The sequence below is a fragment of the Mobula birostris genome, chromosome 3 (genome assembly GCF_030028105.1).
Source record: "Mobula birostris isolate sMobBir1 chromosome 3, sMobBir1.hap1, whole genome shotgun sequence".
Classification (NCBI taxonomy): domain Eukaryota; kingdom Metazoa; phylum Chordata; class Chondrichthyes; order Myliobatiformes; family Myliobatidae; genus Mobula; species Mobula birostris.
Genome location: NC_092372.1, coordinates 232,424,096 through 232,448,951, shown reverse-complemented (window position 1 = coordinate 232,448,951; position 24,856 = coordinate 232,424,096). Strand labels below are relative to the sequence as shown.

Below are 24,856 nucleotides of genomic sequence, written 5' to 3'. Positions count from 1 at the left end.
CCAGGTCATTTACAAAAATCTCAAGTAGGAAGGCCCCAGAACAGATCCCTGTCAAACACAGCACTGGTCACCATCCTCCATGCAGAACATGAGCCACTTACAACCACCCCTTCCCTTCTGTGGGCAAGCCAATTCTCAACTCACAAAGTAATGTCTTCCTGCATCTCATGCTTCAATACTTTCTGAATGAGCCTTTCATGGGAACCTTATCAAATGCCTTACTGAAATCCATATATACTACATCCACTACTCCACCTTGATCAATGTGCATTGTTACATCCTCAAGGAATTCAATCAGGCTTGTAAGGCACAACTGCCCTTGACAAAATCATGCTGACTTTCCCTAATATGACTGTCTCTACAAATGCTCATAAATCTTGCCTCTCAGGATCTTCTCCAGCAACCTGCCCACCACTGAAGTAAGATACAAACCTTTTCAGTCCGCTGTAAGTCATCCCTATAATCGCCAAGGTCCTTTTCCGTAGTGAATACCGAAGCAAAGTATTCATGCTTTGAGAGGTTGGTTACGACTAGACTGAATTCCTGCCTCAGCAAGGACCTGGACCCATTGCAATTTGATTATCACCACAACAGGTCTATGGCAGACACAATCTCAATGGCTCTCCACACAGCTTTAGACCACCTGGACAACACAAACACCTACGTCAGGATGCTGTTCATCATCTATAGCTCAACATTTAATATCATCATTCCCACAATCCTGATTGAGAAGTTGCAGAGCCTGGGCCTCTGTACCTCTCTCTGCAATTGGATCCTCGATTTCATAACTGGAAGACCATAATCCGTGTGGATTGGTGATAACAAATCCTCCTCGCTGACGATCAACACTGGCACACCTCAGGGGTGTGTGCTTAGCCCACTGCTCCACTCTCTGTATACACCTGACTGTGTGGCTAGGCCTAGCCCAAATACGCTTATAAATTTGCTGATGATACAACAATTGTTGGTAAAACCACAGGTGGTGACAAGAGGGTGTACAGGAGTGAGATATGCCAACTAGTGGAATAGTGTCGCAGCAACAACCTGACACTCAACATCAGTAAGATGAAAGAGCTGATTGTGGACTTCAGGAAGAGTAAGATGAAGGAACACATATCAATCCTCATCAAGGGATCAGAAGGGGAAAGAGTGAGCAGCTTCAAGTTCCTGGGTGTCAAGATCTCTGAGTGTCTAACCTGGTCCCAACATATTGCTGTAGTTATAAAGAAGGCAAGACAGCGGCTATACTTTATTAGGAGTTTGAAGAGATTTGGCATGTAAACAAATACACTTAAAAACTTCTATAGTTGTACCATGGAAAGCATTCTGACAGGCTGCATCACTGTCTGGTATGGAGGGGCTACTGCACAGGACTGAAAGAAGCTGCAGAAGGTTATAAATCTAGTCAGCTCCACCTTGGGCACTAGCCTACAAAGTACCCAGCACATCTTCAGGGAGCGGTGTCTCAGAAAGGCAGTGTCCATTATTAACGACCTCCAGCACCCAGGGCATGCCCTTTTCTCACTGTTACCATCAGATAGGAGGTACAGAAGCCTGAAGGCTCACACTCGGCGATTCAGGAACAGCTTCTTCCCCTCTGACATCTGATTCCTAAATGGACATTGAACCCTTGGACACTACCACACTTTTTTTAATGTACAGTGTTTCTGTTTTTTGCACGTTTAAAAAAAATCTATTCAAAATATGTTTCTTTGCGATCTATTCAACATATGTAATTGATTGACTTGTTTACTTATTATTATGTTTTTTTTTCTCTCCGCTAGATTATGTATTGTATTGAACTGCTGCTGCTAAGTTAACCAATTTCATGTTACATGCTGGTGATAATAAACCTGATTCTAATTCTGATTAAGTACCTGCACTATCTCCTCCAGTTCCATACACACTTTTCCGCTGTCACATTTGATTGGTCCAATTCTCGTACATCTTATCCTCTTGCTCTTCACATACTTGTAGAATACCTTGGAGTTTTCCTTAATCCTGCTCACCAAGGCCTTCTCATAGCCCCTTCTGGCTCTCCTAATTTTATTCTTAAGCTCCTTCCTGCCAGCCTTATAATTTTCTAGATCTCTATCATTACCAATTTTTTTGAACATTTCGTAAGCTTTTCTTTTCTTCTGGGCTAGATTTTCAACTGCCTTTGTACACCATGGTTCCTGTACCCTGCCATCCTTTCCCTGTCTCATTGGAACGTACCTATGCAGAACACCACGCAAATATCCACAGAACATTTGCCACATTTCTGCTGTACATTTCCTTGAGAACATCTGTTCCTAATTTATACTTCCAAGTTCTTGCCTGATAGCTTCATATTTCCCCTTACTCCAATTAAACGCTTTCCTAACTTGTCTGTTCCTATCCCTCTCCAATAGATAGAATTGTGATCACTATCTCCAAAATGCTCTCCCACTCAGAGATCTGACACCTAACCAGTTCCATTTCCCAATACCAGATCAAGTACAGCCTCTCCTCTTATAGGCTTATCTACATACCGCGTCAGGAAACCTTCCTGAACACATCTAACTCCACCTCATCTGAACCCCTTGCTCTATGGAGATGCCAATCAATATTTGGGAAATTAAAATCTCCCACCACAACAATCCTGTTATTATTATATCTTGGCAGAATCTTTCTCCCTATCTGCTCCTCAATGTCCCTATTACTATTGGGTTGGCTATAAAAAACACCCAGTAGAGTTATTGACCCCTTCCTATTCCTAACTTCCAGCACAGAGACTCTGAAGACAACCCCTCCATAACTTTCTCCTTTTCTCCAGCCGTGACACTATCTCTGATCTACGGTGCCACATCCCCACCTCTTTTGCCTCCCTCCCTGTCCTTTCTGAAACACCTAAAGCCTGGCACTATAAGTAGCCATTCCGGCCCCTGAGTCATCCAAGTCTCTGTAATGGCCGCAACAAGAAAAGAAAAGCTTACGAAGGGTTCAGAGAGCTAGGTAATGTTAGAGATCTAGAAGATTATTTTCCATATATTGATTGGGACTCCCATACTGTTAGGGGTCTAGATGGTTTAGAGTTTGTAAAATGTGTTCAGGAAAGTTTTCCAAATCAGTATATAGAGGGACCAACTAGAGGGGATGCAATATTGGATCTCCTGTTAGGAAATGAATTAGGGCAAGTGACAGAAGTCTGTGTAGGGGAGCACTTTGGTTCCAGTGATCATAACACCATTAGTTTCAATTTGATCATGGACAAGGATAGATCTGGTCCTAGGGTTGAGGTTCTGAACTGGAAGAAGGCCAAATTTGAAGAAATGAGAAAGGATCTAAAAAGCGTGGATTGGGACAGGTTGTTCTCTGGCAAAGATGTGATTGGTAGGTGGGAAGCCTTCAAAGGGGAAATTTTGAGAGTGCAGAGTTTGTATGTTCCTGTCAGGATTAAAGGCAAATTGAATAGGAATAAGGAACCTTGGTTCTCAAGGGATATTGCAACTCTGATAAAGAAGAAGAGGGAGTTGTATGAAATGTATAGGAAACAAGGGGTAAATCAGGTGCTTGAGGAGTATAAGAAGTGCAAGAAAATACTTAAGAAAGAAATCAGGAGGGCAAAAAGAAGACATGAGGTTGCCTTGGCAGTCAAAGTGAAGGATAATCCAAAGAGCTTTTACAAGTATATTAAGAGCAAAAGGATTGTAAGGGATAAAATTGGTCCTCTTGAAGATCAGAGTGGTCGGCTTTGTGCGGAATCAAAGGAAATGGGGGAGATCTTAAATAGGTTTTTTGCGTTTGTATTTACTAAGGAAGCTGACATGAAATTTATGGAATTGAGTGAATCAAGTAGTGAGACTATGGAAACTGTACAGATTGAAAAGGAGGAGGTGCTTGCTGTCTTGAGGAAAATTAAAGTGGATAAATCCCCGGGACCTGACAGGGTGTTCCGTCAGACCTTGAAGGAGACTAGTGTTGAAATTGTGGGGGCCCTGGCAGAAATATTTAAAATGTCGCTGTCTACAGGTGAGGTGCCGGAGGATTGGAGAGTGGCTCATGTTGTTCCGTTGTTTAAAAAAGGATCGAAAAGTAATCCGGGAAATTATAGGCCGGTGAGTTTAACGTCGGTAGTAGGTAAGTTATTGGAGGGAGTACTAAGAGACAGAATCTACAAGCATTTGGATAGACAGGGGCTTATTAGGGAGAGTCAACATGGCTTTGTGCGTGGTAGATCATGTTTGACCAATCTATTGGAGTTTTTCGAGGAGGTTACCAGGAAAGTGGATGAAGGGAAGGCAGTGGATATTGTCTACATGGACCTCAGTAAGGCCTTTGACAAGGTCCCACCTTGGGAGGTTAGTTAGGAAAATTCAGTCGCTAGGTATACATGGAGAGGTGGTAAATTGGATTAGACATTGGCTCAATGGAAGAAGCCAGAGGGTGGTGGTAGAGAATTGCTTCTCTGAGTGGAGGCCTGTGACTAGTGGTGTGCCACAGGGATCACTGCTGGGTCCATTGTTATTTGTCATCTATATCAATGATCTGGATGATAATGTAGTAAATTGGATCAGCAAATTTGCTGATGATACAAAAATTGGAGGTGTAGTAGACAGTGAGGAAGGTTTTCAGAGCCTGCAGAGGGACTTGGACCAGCTGGAAAAATGGGCTGAAAAATGGCAGATGGAGCTTAATACAGACAAGTGTGAGGTATTGCACGTTGGAAGGACAAACCAAGGTAGAACATACAGGGTTAATGGTAAGGCACTGAGGAGTGCAGTGGAACAGAGGGATCTGGGAATACAGATACAAAATTCCCTAAAAGTGGCGTCACAGGTAGATAGGGTCATAAAGAGAGCTTTTGGTACATTCGCCTTTATTAATCGAAGTATTGAGTATAAGAGCTGGAATGTTATGATGAGGTTGTATAAGGCATTGGTGAGGCCGAATCTGGAGTATTCTGTTCAGTTTTGGTCACCAAATTACAGGAAGGATATAAATAAGGTTGAAAGAGTGCAGAGAAGGTTTACAAGGATGTTGCCGGGACTTGAGAAACTCAGTTACAGAGAAAGGTTGAATAGGTTAGGACTTTATTCCCTGGAGCGTAGAAGAATGAGGGGAGATTTGATAGAGGTATATAAAATTATGATGGGTATAGATAGAGTGAATGCAAGCAGGCTTTTTCCACTGAAGCAAGGGGAGAAAAAAACCAGAGGACATGGATTAAGGGTGAGGGGGGAAAAGTTTAAAGGGAACATTAGGGGGGACTTCTTCACACAGAGAGTGGTGGGAGTATGGAATGAGCTGCCAGACAGGTGGTAAATGTGGGTTCTTTTTTAACATTTAAGAATAAATTGGACAGATACATGGATGGGAGGTGTATGGAGGGATATGGTTCGTGTGCAGGTCAGTGGGACTAGGCAGAAAATGGTTCGGCACAGCCAAAGGGCCTGTTTCTGTGCTGTAGTTTCTATGGTTTCTATAAGGCTGACAGAAGGAGCTTAAGAAGGAAATTAGGAGAGCCAGAAGGGGCTATGAGAAGGCCTTGGCAGGCAGAATTAACGAAAACCCCAGGGCAGTCTACAACTATGTGAAGAGCAAGAGGATAAGACGTGAAAGAATAGGACCTATCAAGTGTGACAGTGTGTATGGAACTGGAGGAAATAGCAGAGGAACTAAGTGAGTACTTTACTTGGTGATTGTACTGATCACCTGCAGCAGACTGAAAAGCTTAAGCATGTAGCTATTAAGAAAGAGGATGTGCTGGAACTTTTGGAAAGCATCAAGTTGGATAGGTCGCTGGGACGGTATGAGAGGTGCCCCAGGCTACTGTGGGAGGTGAGGGAGGAGATTGCTGAGCCTCTGGCAATGATCTTTGCATCACCAATGGGGACGGGAGAGGTTCTGGAGGACTGGAGGGTTGCAGATGTTGTTCCTTTATTCAAGAAAGGGAGTAGAGATAGCCTAGGAAATTACAGACCAGCGAGTCTTACTTCAGTGGTTGGTAAGCTGGTGGAGGAGATCCTGAGAGGCAGGATTTATGAACATTTGGAGAGGTATAATATGATTAGGAATAGTCAGGATGGCTTTGTCAAGGGCAGGTCATGCCTTACGAGCCTGTTTGAATTTGTTGAGGATGTGATTAAACACATTGATGAAGGTAGAGCAGTAGATGTAGTGTATATGGATTTCAGCAAGGCATTTGATAAGGTACCCCATGTAAGGCTTATTGAGAAAGTAAGGAGGCATGGGATCCAAGGGGACATTGCTTTGTGGATCCAGAATTGGCTTGCCACAGAAGGCAAAGAGTGGTTGTAGACGGGTCATATTCTGCCTGGAGGTCGGTGACCAGTGGTGTGCCTCAGGGATCTGTTCTGGGACCCTTACTCTTCGTGATTTTTATAAATGACCTGGATGAGGAAGTGGAGGGATGGGGTAGTAAGTTTGCTGATGACACAAAGGTTGGAGGTGTTGTGGATAGTATGGAGGGCTGTCAGAGGTTACAGCGGGACATTGATAGGATGCAAACCTGGGCTGAGAAGTGGCAGATGGAGTACAGCCCATGTAAGCGTGTGGTGGTTTGGTTTGGTAGGTCAAATATGATGGCAGAATATAGTTTTAATAGTACGACTCTTGGCAGTGTGGAGGATCAGAGGGATCTTGGAGTCCGAGTCCATAGGACGCTCAAAACAGCTGCATAGGTTGACTCTGTAGTTAAGAAGGCATACGCCTTCACCAATCATGAAATTTAACTTAGGAGCTGAGAGGTAATGTTGCAGCTATATTGGACCCTGGTCAGAACCTACTAGGAGTACTGTGCTCGGTTCTGGTCGCCTCACTACAGGAAGGATGTGGAAACCATAGAAAGGGTGCAGAGGAGATTTACAAGCATGTTGCCAGGATTGAGAGTGAACTCAACCTTTTCTCCTTGGAGCGACGGAGGATGAGAGGTGACCTGATAGAGGTGTATAAGATGTTGACAGGCTTTGATCTTGTGGATAGTCAGAGCAGAGGCTTTTTCCCAGGGCTGAAATGGTTGCCACAAGAGGACACAGGTTTAAGGTGCTGGGGAGTAGGTACAGAGGAGATGTCAGGGGTAAGTTTTTTACTCAGAGAGCGGTGAGTGCGTGAAACGGGCTGCTGGCAACGGTGGTGGAAAGCGGATACGATAGGGTCTTTTAAGAGACTTTTGGATAGGTACATGGAGTTTAGAAAAAGAGGGCTGTGAGTAACCCTAGTAATTTCTAAGGTAGGGACATGTTTGGCACAACTTTGTGGGCCGAAGAGCCTGTATTGTGCTGTAGATTTTCTATGTTTCTATGTAACATCATAGCTCCAAGTACTGATCCATGCTCTAAGCCCATCTGCTTTGTTCATGATACTCCTTGCATTAAAATAGACACATCTCAAACCATTGGTGTGAACGTATCCCTTCCTTATCACCTGCCTATTCTCTCTCTCACACTGTCTACAATCTTTCTCTATTTGTGAGCCAACCACCCCTTCTTCCATCTCAATTCCATTTCCACCCCCCAGTAATTCTACTTTAAACTCTCCCCAATAGCCTTTGCAGAATCGTTGGGGGGTGGGAACCGAACTGAAGAGACGGAAGTTGGGGCAGTTGGCTCACAAATCGAGAAAGCTTGCAGATGCAAAGGAACTTTTGGAGTCCTTGTGCAGAACACCCTGAAGGTTAACTTGCAGGTAGACTCGGTGGTGAGGAAGGCAAATGTCATGTTAGCATTCATTTCAAGAGGTCTGGAACACAATAGCAAGGATGTGATGCTGAGGCTTTATGACGTGTTGGCATCGAGGAGGGTTCAGAGGAGGTTCACAAGGATGATTTTGAGAATGGAAGGGTTATCATACGAGGAGCATTTGATAGCTCTGGGTCTGTACTCCCTGGAATTTAGAAGATTGAGGGGGGATCTCATTGAAACCTATCGAATGTTGAAAGGCCTCAATAGAGTAGATATGGAATGGATGTTTCCCATGGTGAGGGAGTCTACGCCAAGCGGGCACAGCCTCAGGACAGAGGGGTGTCCATTTAAAACAGAGATGCAGAGAAATTTATCTAGCCAGACAGTGGTGAATTTGTGGAATTTATTACCACGGGCAGCTGTGGAGGCCAGGTTGTTGGGTGTATTGAAGGCAGAGCTTGATTGGACATGGCATCAAATGTTATGGGGAGAAGGCCAGGGAGCTGAGGAGGGGAGAGAAAGGATCAGCCATGCCTGAATTGTGAAGCAGACTCGATGGGCCATATGGTCTAAATCTGCTCCTATGTCTTATATTCATGCAATTAAAGTAGTTTCAAAGTAAATATGGAAAAAGATAGGTCTGGTAAATATGGAGAAAGGCCAGTTTTGATGGTCTAGCAAGTGTGGTTTGGGACAGGCTGATTTTTCTGGCAAATGTGGACTTCGAAAATGGGAGGCCATATACCTGCCTTCTCACCAGATCCTTTGATGCCATGACCGATCAGGAAATGAGCAACTTTCACCTTAAATATCTGCATGGACTTGGCATCTACTGCAGTCAGTGGCAGAGCATTCCACATACTTATGACTTCCTGGCTAAAAAAATTCCTCCTTACCTCTGTTCTAAAGGGTCGCCCCTCAATTTTGAGGTGGTGCCCTCTAGTTCTGGATACCCCCATCATACGAAATATTCTCTCCATATCCACCCTATCTAGTCCTTTCAACATTCAGTAGGTTTAATGAGGTCAACTCTCATTCTTCTGAATTCCAGTGAGTACAGGCCCAAAGCTGCCAAACACTCCTCATATGTTAACCCCTTCATTCCTGGAATCATCCTCGATAACTACCTCTGGACACTCTCCAATGACAGCACATCCTTTCTGTGATTTCGTGCCCAAAACTGTTGACAGTACTCCAAGTGATACGTGACTAGTGTTTTATAAAGGCTCAGCATTATCTCTTTGCTTTTATATGTGGGAATGAAAGGATCCTTTTCCGGTTGGCTGCCAGTGACTACCGGTGTTCCACAGGATTCAGTATTGGGACCACTTCTTTTTATGCTGTATCTAAATGATTTAGGTGATGGAATAGAACATAGAACATAGAATAGTACAGCACAGTACAGGCCCTTTGGCCCACAATGTTGTGCCGACCCTCAAACCCTGCCTCCCATATAAGCCCCCACCCTAAATTCCTCCATATACCTGTCTAGTAGTCTCTTAAACTTCACTAGTGTATCTGCCTCCACCACTGACTCAGGCAGTGCATTCCATACACCAACCACTCTCTGAGTAAAAAACCTTCCTCTAATATCCCCCTTGAACTTCCCATCCCTTACCTTAAAGCCATGTTCAAGCAGTATTGTATTGTCTCCAAGGAGATGGCTTTGTTGCCAAGTGTGCAGATGATAGGAAGATTGGTGGAGGGGCAGGTACTGTTGAGGAAACAGGTGGGATGCAGAAGGATTTAGACAGATTTGGAGAATGGGCAAGAAAGTGGCAAATGAAATACAATGTTGGAAAATGCATGGTCATGCACTTTGGTAGTAGAAATAAATGTGCAGACTATTTTCTAAATGGGGAGAAAATCCAAAAATTGGCGATGCAAAGGGAACAGCTTGTTGTTGAGCCCACTAGGGGATCGGCTGTGCTGGATTGGGTGTTGTGCAATGATCTGGAGGTGATAAGAGAGTTTAAGATTAAGGAAGTCTTTAGGAACAGTGATCACAATATAGAAACATAGAAAACCTACAGTACAATACAGACCGTTCGGCCCACAAACATGTTCTTACCTTAGAACTACCCAGGCTTACCCATTGCCCTCTACAGGGGGTCAGTGTGGACATGGTGGAGGATTACAAATACCTGGGGATACGAATTGACAATAAACTGGACTGGTCTAAGAACACTGAGGCTGTCTACAAGAGGGGTCAGAGCCGTCTCTATTTCCTGAGGAGACTGAGGTCCTTTAACATCTGCCGGACGATGCTAAGGATGTTCTACGAGTCTGTGGTGGCCAGTGCGATCATGTTTGCTGTTGTGTGCTGGGGCAGCAGGCTGAGGGTAGCAGACACCAATAGAATCAACAAACTCATTCGTAAGGCCAGTAATGTTGTGGGGATGGAACTGGACTCTCTGATGGTGGTGTCTGAAAAGAGGATGCTGTCTAAGTTGCATGCTATCTTGGTCAATGTCTCCCATTCGCTACATAATGTACTGGGTGGGCACAGGAGTACATTCAGCCAGAGACTCATTCCTCTGAGATGCAACACAGAGCGTCATAGGAAGTCATTCCTGCCTGTGGCCATCAAACTTTACAACTCCTCCCTTGGAGGGTCAGACACCCTGAGCCGATAGGCTGGTCCTGGACTTATTTCATAATTTACTGGCATAATTTACATATTACTATTTAACTATTTATGGTTCTATTACTATTTATTATTTATGGTGCAATTGTAACAAAAACCAATTTCCCCCCGGGATCAATAAAGTATGACTATGACTATGACTATTTTTCTCAGCTCCATGTATCCACCCAGGAGTCCCTTGACCCTATTTTTTCCGCTTCCACCACCGCCGCCAGCAGCCCATTCCACGCACTCACCACTCTCTGCATAAAAAAACTTACCCCGACATCTCCTATGTACCTACTTCCAAGCACCTTAAACCTGTGCCCTCTCGTGTTAGACATTTCAGCCCTGGGAAAAAGCCTCTGACTATCCACATGATCAATGCCTCTCATCATCTTGTACACCTCTATCAGGTCACCTCTCATCCTCCATCACTCATGATCAAGTTCACTTTGAAATTTGAGAGGGAAAAAATAAAATCCAATGTGTCGATATTTCAGTAGAATAAAGGAAATTACAATGGCATGAGAGGGGAACTGGCTGAGGTTGACTGGAAAGGGACATTTGCGGGAAGGACAGCAGAGCAGCAATGGCTGGAGTTTCTGTGAAAAATGAGGAAGTGCAAGACAGATATATTCCACATAAGAAGAAATTTTCAAATAGAAGGAGGACACTACCGTGGCTGACAAGCGAAGTCAGAGCCAAAGTAAAAGCAAAAGAGAGGGCATACAAGGAAGCCAGAGGTGGTGGGAAGACAGAGAATTAGGAAGCTTTTAAAAACTTGCAGAAGGAAATTAAGAAAGTCATTAGGAAGGAAAGGATGAATTATGAAAGAAAGCTGGCGACTAATATCAAAGAAGATACCGAAAGCTTTTTTAAGTATATAAGGGGTAAAAGAGAGTCGAGGATATAGGATCAATAGAAAATGACGCTGGAGATATTGTAATGAGAGATGCACAGATGGCAAAGGAACTGAATACGTATTTTGCATTAATCTTCGCAGTGGAAGACGTCTGCAGTATACCGGACATTCAAGAGTGTCAGGGAAGTGAAGTTTGTGCAGTGAAAATTACGACTGAGAAGGTGCTCAGGAAGCTTAGTGGTCTGAGAGTGGATAAGTCTCCTGGACCTGATGGAATGCAGCCTTGGGTTCTGAAAGAAGTAGCTAGAGAGATTGTGGAGGCATTAACAATGGTCTTTCAAGAATCAATAGATTCTGGCATTGTACAAGATGACTGGAAAATTGCAAATGTTACTCCGCTATTTAAGAAGGGTGGGAGGCAGTAGAAAGGAAACTATAGACCTGTTAACCTGACATCAGTGGTTGGGAAGTTGTTGGTATCGATTGTTACGGATGAGATTAAGGAGTACCTGGAGGCACATGACAAGATAGGCTAAAGCCAACATGATTTCCTGAAAGGAAAATCCCGCTTGACGAACCTACTGTAATTCTTTGAGGAAATTACAAACAGGGTAGACAAAGGAGATGCAGTAGACATGGTGTACTTGGGTTTTCAGAAGGCTTTTGACAAGGTGCCGTACATGAGGCTGCTTAGCAAGTTAAGAGCCCGTGGAATTACAGGGAAGTTACTAGCATGGGTGGAGCATTGGCTGATTGGCAGAAAACAGAGAATGGGAATAAAGGGATCCTATTCTGGCTGGCTGCCAGTTACCAGTAGAGTTCCACAGGGGTCAATGTTGGGACTGCTGCTTTTTATGATGTGTGTCAATGATTTGGATTATGGTATTAATGTACTTGTGGCTAAATTTGCTGATGATACAAAGATAGGTGGAGGAGCCGGTAGTGTTGAGGAAACAGACAGCCTGCAGAGAGACTTTTAGGGGAATGGGCAAAGAAGTGGCAAATGAAGCACAATGCTGGAAAGTGTATAGTCATGCACTTTGGTGGAAGAAATAAACAGGCAGACTATTATTTAGATGGGTAGGGAATTCAAAATGCTGAGATGCAAAGGGACTTGGAAGTCCTTGTGCAGGATACCCTAAAGGTTAACCTCCAGGTTGAGTTGGTGGTAAAGAAGGCGAATGCAATGTTGGCATTCATTTCTGGGGGTATAGAATATAAGAGCAGGGATGTGATGTTGAGGCTTGAAAAGGCACTTGTGAGACCACACTTGGAGTATTGTGTGCAGTTTTGGGCTCCTTATTTTAGAAAGGATATACTGACATCGGAGAGGGTTCAGAGAAGATTCGCAAGAATGATTCCAGGAATGAATCATTGGACCACTGGGCTATGTTTCGGGGTAAGGATGAAGTGTACAAAAGGGACGGGTTGCACCTTAATAAGCGGGCACCAGCATTCTGGCAGGCAGGTTTGCCACTGCAACATGGGGTGTGTTTAAACTAAGTAGTGGGGGGGAGGGGACGAACTGGAAACATAAGGATGGAGATAAGGGGAAAGTGAGAATAAGAAAAGTTCAGAAAGTCAGCAGAATCAACAGAGCAGAAAGCTCAAGAAGGGATCGTACAGTATGGCCAACTGAAATAGGAATTGATATGAAAGGTGAGGGGGAGTAATGAATTAAAAGTATTGTATATGAATGCACGGAGTATAAGAAATAAAGTGGATGAGCTTGAGGCTCAGTTGGAAATTGGTAAGTATGATGTTGTGGGAATAACAGAGACATGGCTTCAAGTGGACGGGCCTGGGAAATGAATATTCAAGGGTATACGTCCTATCGAAAGGACAGACTGATGGGCAGAGGGGGTGGGGTGGCTCTGTTGGTGAGGAATGATATTCAGTCCCTTGCAAGGGGGGTCATAGAATCAGGAGACGTAGAGTCAGTATGGATAGAACTGAGACATTCTAAGGGTAGAAAGACCCTAATGGGAGTTATCTACAGGCCCCCAAACAGTAGTCTGGATGTAGGGTGTAAGTTGAATCAAGAGTTAAAACTGGCATGTCGCAAAGGTAATGCTACAGTTGTTATGGGGGGTTTTAACATGCAGGTAGACTGGAGGAATCAGGTTGGTACTGGACCCCAAGAAAGGGAGTTTGTGGAGTCCCTCCGAGATGGATTCTTAGAACAGCTTGTACTGGAGCCTACCAGAGAGAACGCAATTCTAGATTTAGTGTTGTGCAATGAACCGGTTTTCATCAGGGACCTCAAGGTAAAGGAGCCATTAGGAGGTAGTGACCATATGATAAGTTTTAATCTACAATTTGAGAGGGAGAAGGGAAACTCGGAAGTGTCCAAGTGCTTGTAGATCCTATTCTTAAGAACCCTCTCCAATAGTTTGCAGACCACTGACGTAAGACTCACCGGTCTATAGTTCCCAGGATTCTCCCTATTACCTTTTTTAAAAAAGGGAACTACATTTGCCATTCTCCAATCCTCCAGCACCTCCCCTGCAGCCAAAGAGGATTCAAAGATCATAGCTACTGCTCCAGCGATCTCTTCTCTCACTTCCCACAGCAACCTGGGGTATATCACGTCCGGCCCTGTGGATTTATCAATCTTGATGTTTTTAAGAAGATCTAACACTTCCTTAATCTCTACATTGTCCAGCACACAGGCCTGTTCTTTTTCGACCTCACCTTGATCAAGGTCCTTTTCACTTGTGAATACTGAAGCAAAGTATTCATTTAAGACCTCCCCAACCTCCTCTGCCTCCAGGCACATGTTGCCTTCTTTATCTTTTAGCGGCCCCACCTTCATTCTTGTCATCCTTCTGTTCTTCACATATGCACCTTGGGGTTCTCCTTAATCCTACATGCCAAGGCCTTCTCATGCCCCTTCAAGCTCTCCTAAGTCCTTTCTTAAGCTCCTTCCTGGCTACCCTATATTTCTCATGAGCCCCTCCTGCTTCCTGCTTCTTATATCTAACATATGCTTCCTTCTTCCTCTTGACGAGTTGCCTCACGTGTTTCGTCAGCCACAGTTCCCTTTTCCTACCATTTTTTCCTCGTCTCAGTGGGACAAACCTATCCTGAACCCAGCACAAGTGATCCCTAAACTTCCTCCACATTACTTCTGTGCTTTCACCCTTGAACACCTGTTTCCAATTTACTCTCGCTAGTTCCTGCCTCATCCCTTCATAGTTAGCCCTTCCCCAGTTAAATACTTCCCCATTTTGTCTGTTTTTATCCTTTTCCATAGCTATGCTGAAGCTAAGGGAATTGTGGTCACTCTCACCAAAATGCTCCCCCACCAAGAGGTCTGCCACCTGACCAGGTTCATTGCCCAGAACTAGATCCAGTATGGCCTCTCCTCTCGTCGGCCGGTCCACATACCGTGTCAGGAGTCCTTCCTGAACACACCTGACAAATTCAGCCCCATCTATCCCCCTTGCAGTCATGAGGTGCCAGTCAATATGAGGGAAGTTGAAATCACCCATAACCACAACCCTGTATTTCCTGCACCATTCTAAAATCTGCCTGCTTATCTGCTCCTCGGTGTCCCGAGGGCTATTTGGGGGCCTATAGACTACTCCTAGCACAGTGATTGATCCCTTCCTATTTCTGACTTCCACCCACACCGACTCAGTGGACACTCCCTCTGCAGCGTCCTCCCTTTCTATCGCTGTGATACTATCCCTGACCAGTAATGCTACTCCCCACCCCACCCCGACTTTTCTACCTCCCATCCTATTCTTTTTAAAATACCTAAACCCTGGTACCTGCATCAGCCAATCCTGCCCTTCCTCCAGCCAAGTTTCAGTAACGGCCACAACATCGTAGTTCCACGTACTGATCCACGCTCTAAGTTCATCCCCTTTATTCCTAATGTGACTAGCTGAGTGATCGTGGAGCTGTTGAGCTGAAGGGCCTATTGCTCTGCGGTAAGATGATGTGGACAGGGTGGGGAATCCCTTCACCCTGTGCTCACTGCTTACACGATCATGGAGTGAAACTAATGCTCACTGAACCTACCTGATCTTCCACCAATTCAGCTGAGGAAGCTACGAAGCTGGAGATCTTCCCACTCTTCCTCTTCCTGCTTCTCCTGGACTGGGTGGAGAGTCGTTCCTCTGCTGGTGTTTCACTTTCAATGTAAACCTTCACCTCACCTGCCCGTCTCTTGACTTCCGTCCGCTTGTTCTTCTTCTACAACAGAGAGGCAAGCATGTTAGCATGTACCGTGATCAGAGTCAGCACTGGGGACTCCACTTGATTAAGTCAACTTTGGGGACCCCACTGGATCAGGAGTGTAGAGACAGCACTGGGAATATGACTGGATACAGTCAGCACTGGGCCCAGGGAATACTGTGCACTTCGCTGGATAAAGAGGGCAGGAACGGCACTGGAATTGCCACAGGATACTATCAACACTGAGGACTCCACTGGATATAGAAGCACTGGATAGACAGAGAGAACATTCTACTCCATCTATGCCTCACATAATTTTATAATTCTCCAGTAGGTCTGTCTTCAGCCTCTGAGAAAAGCCCAAGTTTGTCTGACCTTGTTTTTTCAACATTTCAGAGAAATTTGGACAGAGGGGTATGGAGGGCTACGGCCTGTGTGCAGATTGATGGGACCAGTGAGATTAATGGTTTGGCACAGTCTAGATGGGCCAAAGGGACTGTTTCTATTCTTGTCAAATTCTAGGATTCTATGACTCTAACCCTGCCTTAACAGCTCATACCCTCTAATCTAGGCAGCATCCTGGTGAACCTTCCAGAGTTCAAGAGTTGAGGAATGACATTACAGCTTTATAAAATACCTGCTAAGCTGCATCTGGAGTATTGCAGACAGTTTTAGTCACCATTTCTGGTTCTAGGCAACATCCTGGTAAATACCTGCACCCTCCTGAAAGCTTCCACAAACTTCCTGTAATGAGATGACAAGAACCGAACAAGCGTGGCCTAACCAGGGTATTATAGAGCTGCAACATTACCTTGCTACTCTTGAACTCAGTTCCCACCACACTATATCCTGTCTTAACCCCCCCCCCCCCTTTCAACTTGCCTGGCAATTTGAGGGACCTCTGAACATGGACCCCAAGATCCCTCTGTTCCACCACACTGCCGAGAATCCTGCCAATAGTCTTCAGATTCATCCTTCCAAAGCAGATCACTTCACATTCTCCTGGGTTGAACACCATCTGCCACTCACAGCTCAGTTCTACATCCCATTAATGTCCTGATGCAACCTACAGCAACCCTGCACACTATCCACAACACTATTAACCTTTGTTTCATCTACAAATCTTCTACTTCCTCATCCAAGTCACTGATAAAAATCACAAAGAGCAGTTGCAGTACAGACTCTGCTTTGTCTTCCCTGAGGAGACAACAAGCAGGACAGACAAAGGAGAACTGGTGGATGTTCTGTACTTGATTTTTCAGAAGCTCTTTGACAAGGTACTATACATGAGGCTGCCTAACAAGCTACGAGCCCATGGCATTACAGGAAATATACTTGCATGGATACAGCATTGACTGATTAGCAGGAGGCAAAGAATAGAGATAAAGAGAGCCTTTTCTGGCTGGCTGCCAGTAAGTAGTGGTGTTCCATTGGGATCGCAGCTGACCTGTACTTGCAGCATTACCCAATCCTTCCCCTCCACTTGAGCTCCAACTTGTGCACATTTGACTGTTTAATCAGAATGGGCCTTTTTCTTTTTGTTATTCTTTACTAACCCTACAGTTAAGATTCATCAATATAATTCCTTTAATTGTATGCAGTGTGCTGTCTGTTATTTCACGGCATTAATCTGTAACAGGGCAGCAAATGACACAGCAACAACACAAACCGGGGGTTTCAGGGGGCTCACGCTTCAATCTCACTTTGGCAGGGCCAGAGATCGTCTTCCCTCGACTTACGCTGCTGAGGAAATCAGAGTGTCTCATTTATAATTCAGGTCCTGCAGTCTTGGCAACGTCCTTGCAGATTTCCTCTGCATTTTTTATCTTCTTTTACATCTTTCTAACAGGTAGGCAACCACAACTGCACACAATATTCCAAATTATGTCTTATTCATGTCAGTGTGCAGTGGCATCAGCACAGGACCTCGAGGTGAGTGGTCCGAACCTGGCTTGCTCCTTGCATGTTTTCCATTCGTGCTGGATTGAGTGTTGAGCTAGCAACATGGCCTTGTGAAAACAGACAAAATGCTAAATAAATGGTAATGTTGCTGCCTGATACACCATAAGGCATGAAAAGGAATAACAACAATGTCTTATACAACTTCAGCATAACATCCTCTCTCCTTTGATTTATGAAGGCAATGAGCTGAAAGCTCTTGTTACGATCTCATCTACCTGTGACGCCATTTTCAAGGAATTATGGGCCTGCATTCCCTGATCCCTTTCTTCTACAGCATTCCTCAGTGCTCTACCATTCACTGTGTACGACTTACCCTGGTTTGTTCTTGGCTAAGTGCAAAACTTCGCACTTGTCCGCATTAAATTCCATCTGCCATTTTTCAGCCCAGTTTTCTAGCTGTTCCTGATCCCACTGCAAGCATTGATAGTCTTCTTCACTGTCCGTTACACAAAGTTGTGCTGAACATGCCCCGACCTTAGAAATTACTATGGCTACCCATAGCCCTCTATTTTTCTAAGTTCCATGTACCTATCCAAAAGTCTCTTAAAAGACCCTATCGTATCCGCCTCCACCACCGTTCCCAACAGCCCATTCCATGCACTCACCACCCTCTGTGTAAAAAAACTTACCCCTGACATCTCCTCTGTACCTACTCCCCAGCACCTTAAACCTGTGTCCTCTTGTGGCAACCATTTCAGCCCTGGGAAAAAGCCTCTGACTATCCACATGATCAATGCCTCTCATCATCTTATACACCTCTATCAGGTCACCTCTCATCCTCCGTCGCTCCAAGGAGAAAAGGCCGAATTCACTCAATCTGTTTTCATAAGGCGTGCTCCCCAATCCAGTCAACATCCTTGTAAATCTCCTCTGCACCCTTTCTATAGTTTCCACATCCTTCCTGTAGTGAGACAACCAGAACTGAGCACAGTACTCCAACTGGGGTCTGACCAGGGTCCTATATAGCTGTAACATTACCTCTCGGCTCCTAAATTCAATTCCACGATTGATGAAGGCCAATACACCGTATGCCTTCTTAACCACAGAGTCAACCTGCGCAGCTGCTTTGAGCGTCCTATAGACTCAGACCCCAAGATCCCTCTGATCCTCCACACTGTTAAGAGTCTTACCACTAATACTATATTCTGCCATATTTGACCTACCAAAATGAACCACTTCACACTTATGTCGGTTGAACTCCATCTGCCACTTCTCAGCCCAGTTTTGCATCCTATCGATGTCCGGCTGTAACCTCTGACAGCCCTCCACACTATCCACAACATCTCCAACCTTTGTGCCTTCAGCAAACTTACTAACCCATTCCTCCACTTCCTCACCCAGGTCATTTATAAAAATCACAAAGAGTAAGGGTCCCAGAAAAGATCCCTGCGGCACCCTACTGGTGACAGACCTCCATGCAGAATATGACCAGTCTACAACCACTCTTTGCTTTCTGTAGGCAAGCCAGTTCTGGATCCACAAAGCAATGTCCCCTTGGATCCCATGCCTCCTTACTTTCTCAATAAGCCTGGTCTGGGGTACCTTATCAAATGCCTTGCTGAAATCCATGTACACTACATCTACTCCTCTTCCTTCATCAATGTGTTTAGTCACGTCCTCAAAAAATTCAATCAGACTCGTAAGGCACATTCTGCCCTTGGCAAAGCCATGCTGACTATTCCTAATCATATTATACCTCTCCACATGTTCATAAATCCTGCCTCTCAGGATCTTCTCCATCAGCTTACCAACCGCTGAGGTAAGACTCCCTGGTCTATAATTTCCTGGGCTATCTCTACTCCCTTTCTTGAATAAAGGAACAACATCCATTACCCTCCAATCCTCCGGAACCTCTCCCATCCCCATTGATGATGCAAAGATCATTGCCAGAGGCTCAGCAATCTCCTTCCTCGCCTCCCACAGTAGCCTGGGATACAGCTCATCCCGTGCCGGCGACTTATCCAACTTCAAACATACGGAAATCTGCAGATGCTGGAAATTCAAGCAACACACACAAAATGTTTGTGAATGCAGCAGGCCAGGCAGCATCTATAGGAAGAGGTACAGTCGATGTTTCAGGCCAAGACCCTTCATTAGGACTAAATGAAAGAAGTGATAGTAAGAGATTTGAAAGTGGGAGGAGGAGGGGGAGATCCAGAATGATAGGAGAAGACAAGAGGGGGAGGGATGGAACCAAGAGCTGGACAGTTGATTGGCAAAAGGGATTTGAGAGGATCATGGGACGGGTGGCTTAGGGAGAAAGAAAGGAGGAGGGGGGAAGACCAGAGATGGGCAATGAGTATAGTGAGAGGGACAGAGGGAGAAAAAAGAGAGAGAGAAAAAAAATTGATAATAATAAAAAATAAATAAATAAGGGATGGGGTACAAAGGGGAGGTGGGGCATTAACGTAAGTTAGAGAGGTCAATGTTCATGCCCTCAGGTTGGAGGCTACCCAGACGGAATATAAGGTGTTGTTCCTCCAACCTGAGTCTGGCTTCATCTTGACAGTAGAGGAGGCCATGGATGGACATAGCAGAATGGGAATGGGTGGAATTAAAATGTGTGGCCACTGGGAGATCCTGCTTTCTCTGGCAGACAGAGCGTAGGTGTTCAGCAAAATGGTCTCCCAGTCTACATCGGGTCTCGCCAATATATAGAAGGCCGCACTGGGTGCACTGGACACAGTATATCACCCCAGCCGACTCACAGGTGAAGTGTCACCTCAACTGGAAGGACTGTCTGGGGCCCTGAATGGTGGTGAGGGGGGAAGTGTAAGGGCATGTGTTGCACTTGTTTCAAATGCCGGGAGGGAGATCGGTGGGAAGGGATTGGGGGGGGAAACGAATAGACAAGGGAGTCGCGTAGGGAACAATCCCTGCGGAAAGCAGAAGGTAGGGGGAGAGGGAAAGATGTGCTTGGTGGTGGGATCCCATTGGAGGTGGCTGAAGTTACAGAGCTTGGAAAGCATCAAGTTATCCAAAAGCTCCAGCATATCCTCTTTCTTAATATCTACACGCTCAAGCTTTTCAGTCCACTGCAAGTCCTCACTACAATCACCAAGATCCTTTTCCATAGTGAGTACTGAAGTACCTTGGAGGCACATGATAAAAATAGGCTGTAGTCAGCATAGTTTCCTCAAGGGAAAATCTTGCCTGACAAATCTGTTAGAATCCTTTGAAGAAATAACAATCAGATTAGACAAAAGAGAATTGTTCGATGTTGTGTACTTGGGTTTTCAGAATGCCTTTGACAAGGTGCCACACACAAACCCATGGCATTACAGGAAGGATTCTTGCACGGATAGAGCAGTAGCTGATTGGCAGGAGGCAAACAGTGGGAGTGAAGGGAGACTTTTCTGCCTGGTTGCTGCTGACTGGTGGTGTTCCACAAGGGTCTGTTCTGGGACTAATTATTTTACATTATATGTCAATGATCTGAATGATGGAATTGATGGCTTTGTTCCAAAGTTTGCAGACAATATGAAGAGAGGTGTTGGGTCAGGTAGCTTGAGCCTTCTCGGGTAAAGGCTTTTGGATTGGGTGTTGTGTAATAACCCAGATCTTATTCAGGAGCTTAATGTAAAGGAACCCTTAAGAGGCAGTGATCGTAATATGATTGAATTCATACTGCAATTGGAAAGGGAGAAGCATAAATCACAGGTGTGAATACCACAATAAAAAATAGGGAATTACAGAGGCATGAGAAAAGAGCTTGCCCGGTTGAATTGGAGGAGGATACAGGCGGGGATGACAACAGAGCTGAGGTGGCTGAAGTTTCTGGGAATAGTTCACAAGGCACAGAATAGATAAGTCCCACACAGGAATTAATTCTGAAAGGCAGTGGTAGACAACCATGACTGACAAAAGAAGTTAAGGACTGCATAAAACCCAAGGAAAGGGCATTTAATTCAGCAAAAGTGAGTGGGAATTTGGATGATTGGGAAGCTTTTAAAATCCAACAAAAAGCAATAAGAAGGGAAAAGGTGCAATATGAGGGCAGACTAGCCAATAATATAAAGCAGGATACTAAAAGTTTTTCAGTTATATGAAAAGAAAAAGGGAGGTGAGAGTTGATATTGGACAACTGGAAAATGATGCTGGTGAGGTAGTAATAGTAATAAGGATTGGCAGATGAACTTCATGGGTGCTTTGCATCAGTCTTCACTGTAGAAGATACCAGCAGTGTGCCAGAGTTCCGTGAGCGTCAGCGAGCAGGAGTCAGTACCATTGCTATTGCACATGGACCAGGTGGACTACTTCCCGGAGTCCTGAGGGAGGGTGCTGAAGAGATAGCAACCAATATGCATTGGTTATGATCTTTCAAGAATCACTTGATTCTGGCATGGTCCTTGAGGACCGAAAGATTGCAAGTGTCACTCCACTCTTTAAGAGGAGAGGAAGGCAAAAGAAATAAAATTATCTACCAGTTAGCCTAACCTGGGAAAGTGTCTATTATTAAGGATGATGTTCCGGGGCACTTGGAGACTAATGATATAACAAGTCAAAGTTAGCATGACTTCTCTGAAGGGAAATCTTGCCTGACAAACTGTCATAGTTCTTCGAGGAAGTAACAAGCAGGGAGGACAAAGGAGAGGTATCCGCAACACTCCAATCCTCCGGAACCTCTCCCATCCTCATTGATTATGCAAAGATCATCACCAGAGGCTCTACAATCTCTTCCCTCACTTCCCACAGTAGCCTGGGGTACATCCCATCCGGACACAGTGACTTATCCAACTTGATGCTTTCCAAAAGCTCGAGACCATCCTCTTCCTTAATATCTACATGCTCAAGCTTTTCAGTCCACTGCAAACCATCCCTACAATCGCCAAGATCCTTTTCCGTAGTGAATACTGAAGCAAAGTATTCATTAAGTACCTCTGCTATCTCCTCTGGTTCCATACACACTTTTGCACTGTCACACTTGATTGGTCCTATTCGCTCACGTCCTATCCTCTTGCTCTTCACACACTTGTAGAAAGCTTAGGGTTTTCCTTAATCCTGTCTGCCGAGGCCTTCTCATGGCCCCTTCTGGCTCTCCTAGTTTCATTCTTAAGCTCCTTCCTGCTAGCCTTATAATCTTCCAGATTTCTATGATTACATCATTTTTTGAACCTTTCGTAAACTCTTCTTTTCTTCTTGACTAGATTTACAACAGCCTTTGCACACCACGGTTCCCGTACCAGACCATCCTTTCCCTGTCTCATTGGAACGTATCTACGCAGAACGCCTCGCAAATGACCCCTGAATATTTGCCACATTTGTTCCCTACATTTCCCTGAGAACATCTGTTTCCAATTTATGCTTCCAAGTACCTGCCTGATAGCCTCATATTTCCCCTTCCTCCAATTAAACGTTTCCCTAACTTGTTTGTTCCTATCCTTGTCCAATGCTATGGTAATGGAGATAGAATTGTGATCACTACCTGCAAAATGCTCTCTCACTGAGAGACCTGACACCTGACCAGGTTCATTTCCCAATACCAGATCAATACAGCCTCTCCTCTTGTAGGCTTATCTGCATATTGTGTCAAGAAACCTTCCTGAACACATCTAACAAACTCCACCTCATTTAAAGCCCTCACTCTAGGGAGATGCCAATCAATATTTGGGAAATTAAAATCTCCCACCACAACAACCCTGTTATTATTACTCCTTTCCAAAATCTGTCTCCCTATCTGCTCCTCGATGTCTCTTTTACTATTGGGTGGTCTATAATAAGCACCCAATGGAGTAATTGACCCTTTCCTATTTCTAACTTCCACCCACAGAGACTCTGTAGACAACCCCTCCACGACTTCCTCCTTTTCTGCAGCCGTGACACTATCTCTGATCAACAGTGCCATGCCCCCACCTCTTTTGCCATCCTTAACAATTGACTCCAACAATGAGGTCAGGCTAACTGGTCTACAACTTCCTTTCTGCTGCCTTCCTCCTTTCTTAAAGAGTGGAGTGACATTTGCAATTTTTCCAGTCCTCTGGCACCGTGCCAGAGCCCAATGATTTTTGAAAGATATTTTCTAATGCTCCATAATCTCTAACGCTACCTCTTTCAGAACCCTAGGGTGCAGTTCATCTGGTCCAGGTGACTTTTGTACTGTTAGGTCTTTCAGCTTTTTGAGCACCTTCTCCCTTGTCATAGCAACTGCACCCACTTCTCTTCCTTCACACCCTTCAACATCTGGCACATTGCTAGTGTCTTCCACAGTGAAGGCTGATGCAAAATACTCATTTAGATCATCTGCCATCTCCTTGGCCCCCATTATTATTTCTCCAGCCTCATTTTCTGGAGGTCCTGTGTCCACTCTCATCTCTCTTTTATTTTTTACATTCTTTGATATTGTTAGCTAGCTTACTTTCATAATTCATCTTTTCTCTCCTAATACTTCGTTTAGGGGCTGACTGTAGGGTTTTAAAAACTTCCGAATCCTCTATCTTCCCACTAATTTTTGCTTTGTTGTATCCCCTCTCTTTTGCTTTCACATTAGCCTTGTCAGCCATGGCTGTACTATTTTGCCACTTTTATTTCTTTGTTTTTGGAATATATCTATCCTTCATCTTCCTAATTTTCCCCAGAAACTCACACAATTGCTGCTCTGCTGTCACCCCTACCAGCATCTCCTTCCAATTTACTTTGGCCAACTCTCCAAGTTTGCGGATGACACGAAGCTGGACGGCAGTGTTAGCTGTGAGGAGGATGCTAAGAGGATGCAGGGTGACTTGGATAGGTTGGGTGAGTGGGCAAATTCATGGCAGATGCAATTTAATGTGGATAAATGTGAAGTTATCCACTTTGGTGGCAAAAATAGGAAAACAGATTATTATCTGAATGGTGGCCGATTAGGAAAAGGGGAGGTGCAATGAGACCTGGGTGTCATTATACACCAGTCATTGAAAGTAGGCATGCAGGTATAATAGGCGGTGAAAAAGGCGAATGGTATGCTGGCATTTATAGCAAGAGGATTAGGGTACAGGAGCAGGGAGGTACTACTGCAGTTGTACAACGCCTTGGTGAGACCACACCTGGAGTATTGTGTGCAGTTTTGGTCCCCTAATCTGAGGAAAGACATCCTTGCCATAGAGGGAGTACAAAGAAGGTTCACCAGATTGATTCCTGGGATGGCAGGACTTTCATATGAAGAAAGACTGGATGAACTGGGCTTGTACTCATTGGAATTTAGAAGATTGAGGGGGGATCTGATTGAAACGTATAAAATCCTAAAGAGATTGGACAGGCTAGATGCAGCAAGATTGTTCCCGATGTTGGGGAAGTCCAGAACGAGGAGTCACGGTTTGAGGATAAAGGCGAAGCCTTTTAGGACTGAGATTAGGAAAAACTTCTTCACACAGAGAGTGGTGAATCTGTGGAATTCTCTGCCACAGGAAACAGTTGAGGCCAGTTCATTGACTATATTTAAGAGGGAGTTAGATATGGCCCTTGTTGCTAGGGGGATCAGAGGGTATAGAGGGAAGGCTGGTGCAGGGTTCTGAGTTGGATGATCAGCCATGATCATAATAAATGGTGGTGCAGGCTCAAAGGGCCGAATGGCCTACT

At 44.7% G+C, this 24,856-nt stretch overlaps 1 protein-coding gene across 5 annotated transcripts in view; it reads right to left on the bottom strand.

Annotated features, from left to right (window-relative positions):
- LOC140195654 (plectin-like) overlaps positions 1-24,856 on the bottom strand; it is a 435,007-nt gene that overhangs the window by 316,537 nt on the left and 93,614 nt on the right. For all 5 annotated transcript variants that reach the window (XM_072254355.1, XM_072254356.1, XM_072254359.1 and 2 more), the window contains one exon: positions 15,185-15,358. In XM_072254355.1, coding sequence (XP_072110456.1) covers positions 15,185-15,358 — 174 coding nt within the window. The remainder of the gene's footprint in view (positions 1-15,184; positions 15,359-24,856) is intronic.